At 37.7% G+C, this 2,500-nt stretch overlaps 1 gene segment (V, D, J or C); it reads left to right on the plus strand.

Annotated features, from left to right (window-relative positions):
* LOC122133393 overlaps positions 1–2,500 on the plus strand; it is a 5,909-nt gene that overhangs the window by 2,195 nt on the left and 1,214 nt on the right. Inside the window, 1 exon segment of the V gene segment in view lies at positions 2,083–2,120. Within this exon segment, the coding sequence occupies positions 2,083–2,120 (38 nt within the window).

Below are 2,500 nucleotides of genomic sequence, written 5' to 3' on the forward strand. Positions count from 1 at the left end.
TTTGTCTGCATTTGCTTACGGTCACATCTGTTTTGCTGTTTTATTTACTAATTATATATTTTCCTGGTTCGTTAGAAGATATAGTATCTGGATAGAAATCTGCCATATTCACTTCAGACATATTTATCTTGACTGCAGGAACAGGATGCCTCTGCCATAATCTCACCTCTGCTATTAAACAGAGATGTTAGTATATAAACAGCTCCTACATGAAACAGAGATGTTAGTATAAGAACAGCTCCTATATGAGACAGAGATGTTAGTATAAGAACAGCTCCTATATGAGACAGAGATGTTAGTATAAGAACAGCTCCTATATGAAACAGAGATGTTAGTATAAACACATCTCCTATATGAAACAGAGATGTTAGTATAAGAACAGCTCCTATATGAGACAGAGATGTTAGTATAAGAACAGCTCCTATATGAGACAGAGATGTTAGTATAAGAACAGCTCCTATATGAGACAGAGATGTTAGTATAAGAACAGCTCCTATATGAGACAGAGATGTTAGTATAATCTCACCTCTGCTATGAGACAGAGATGTTAGTATAAGAACAGCTCCTATATGAGACAGAGATGTTAGTATAAGAACAGCTCCTGTTAAAAAGGCTGCTTCACCAGCTGCATCCAGCTGTGCACCCCTACTGTGCCGGCCACTCACGGGACCTGGGGTCCATGAAAGGTCAGCCTATCAGTTGATCCCAGAGTTCCGTGGGGCTCGTGCACAGTGGAATTTCACTGACCATTTGGTCAAACCCCAACAGTTTCTAAACGGTTTCAAGGCTCCCCTTCATCTACACTATATAAGGCCGACCCTCCTCTGGCCAAGTTGTGGGTCAAGTCGAGCGGTGTTGGAGAAGTCATCATCAAGGAGCACATCGGACAATATCACGATCAGAGACATTCACTTTCATTCTTGCCGTGCGTCATTGAGAATGTGAGTGTTTGTGATATGTGTCATCTGTATAATTTGTATTTCACTTGTTACCGTCACTTCAATCAGTAACTGTTATTACGGGATAAATGGAATGTTCACCGTTACGCGGCACGGTGTGAAAGGAACATATCCGTAGTTAATCATAGCCGTAATATTCATAGTGTATATACTGTTTCATTCTTGTTGTATAGATCATCTTTATTGTATTTAATTGTATATATTTGTCATTTGTATTGTTAATAGAAACCACGGATTCATGTCTATCATTTCACGGATTCTATCAGTCAATCAACTAAATCACGGTTCAAACACGGACTCAAATGTGGATATAAGTCCCTTTACACGGGATAATTATATTCACGGGCATCATTCATCAACCACTTCATGTCTTAACTGAGTGTGTGTGTGTGGAAATAAATCAATCATCATTGGAACATTGGCATCCGTTCTTGTTCTAACCGGACAGACCTGTGGCGATTGTCACCTATTTCACAACCAGTAATACAGTCCTTTTGGGTTTCATTCAATTCAAATATCACCCTATTTGATAGCTCCTATATGAAACAGAGATGTTAGTATAAGAACAGAGATGTTAGTATAAGAACAGAGATGTTAGTATAAGAACAGCTCCTATATGATACAGAGATGTTAGTATAAACACAGCTCCTATATGATACAGAGGTGTTAGTATAAGAACAGCTCCTATATGATACAGAGATGTTAGTATAAGAACAGCTCCTATATGAGACAGAGATGTTAGTATAAACAGCTCCTATATGAAACAGAGATGTTAGTATAAGAACAGCTCCTATATGAGACAGAGATGTTAGTATAGCTCCTATATGAAACAGAGATGTTAGTATAAGAACAGCTCCTATATGAGACAGAGATCTTAGTATAAACAGCTCCTATATGAAACTAGTAACAGACTATTATTACTACTATAGAGAATACAATCAAATGATAAAGGGTTACAGTATTTTATATGGTTAGTTTGATGCCTTCCAGAACTATTCAAAGGGTTTAGAGAACAGTGGCTTCCTGCGTGTGTGTGTGAGGGGAGGTTTTTGTACGGGGGCAGACTAGTCTGTGTGTGAGGGGAGGTTTTTGTACGGGGGGCAGACTAGTTTGCATCACTGTGGTACACATTTGGAACCGGCTCTAAACTTGATGTTGGAGGTGAGTGTGTTGGAGAATATCTTTCAGCAGTATAATGCACTGCACAGTTATGTTGATTTAATTAAATCATTTATATATAGATTTTAATTATAATGACATATTTGACAATTTTGGGACATCAAGAGCCATGGCAGCTGATCTTAAAATCTTTAAAATGTGTTTGTTCCTGCTGTTGATCTTTAAAATGTGTTTGTTCCTGCTGTTTATCTTTAAAATGTGTTTGTTCTTGCTGTTGATCTTTAAAATGTGTCTGTTCCTGCTGTTGATCTTTAAAATGTGTTTGTTCCTACTGTTGATCTTTAAAATGTGTTTGCTCCTGCTGTTGATCTTTAAAATGTGTTTGTTCCTGCTGTTGATCTTTAAAATGTGTTTGTTCCTGC

Source organism: Clupea harengus, chromosome 2 (assembly GCF_900700415.2).
Source record: "Clupea harengus chromosome 2, Ch_v2.0.2, whole genome shotgun sequence".
Classification (NCBI taxonomy): Eukaryota; Metazoa; Chordata; class Actinopteri; order Clupeiformes; family Clupeidae; genus Clupea; species Clupea harengus.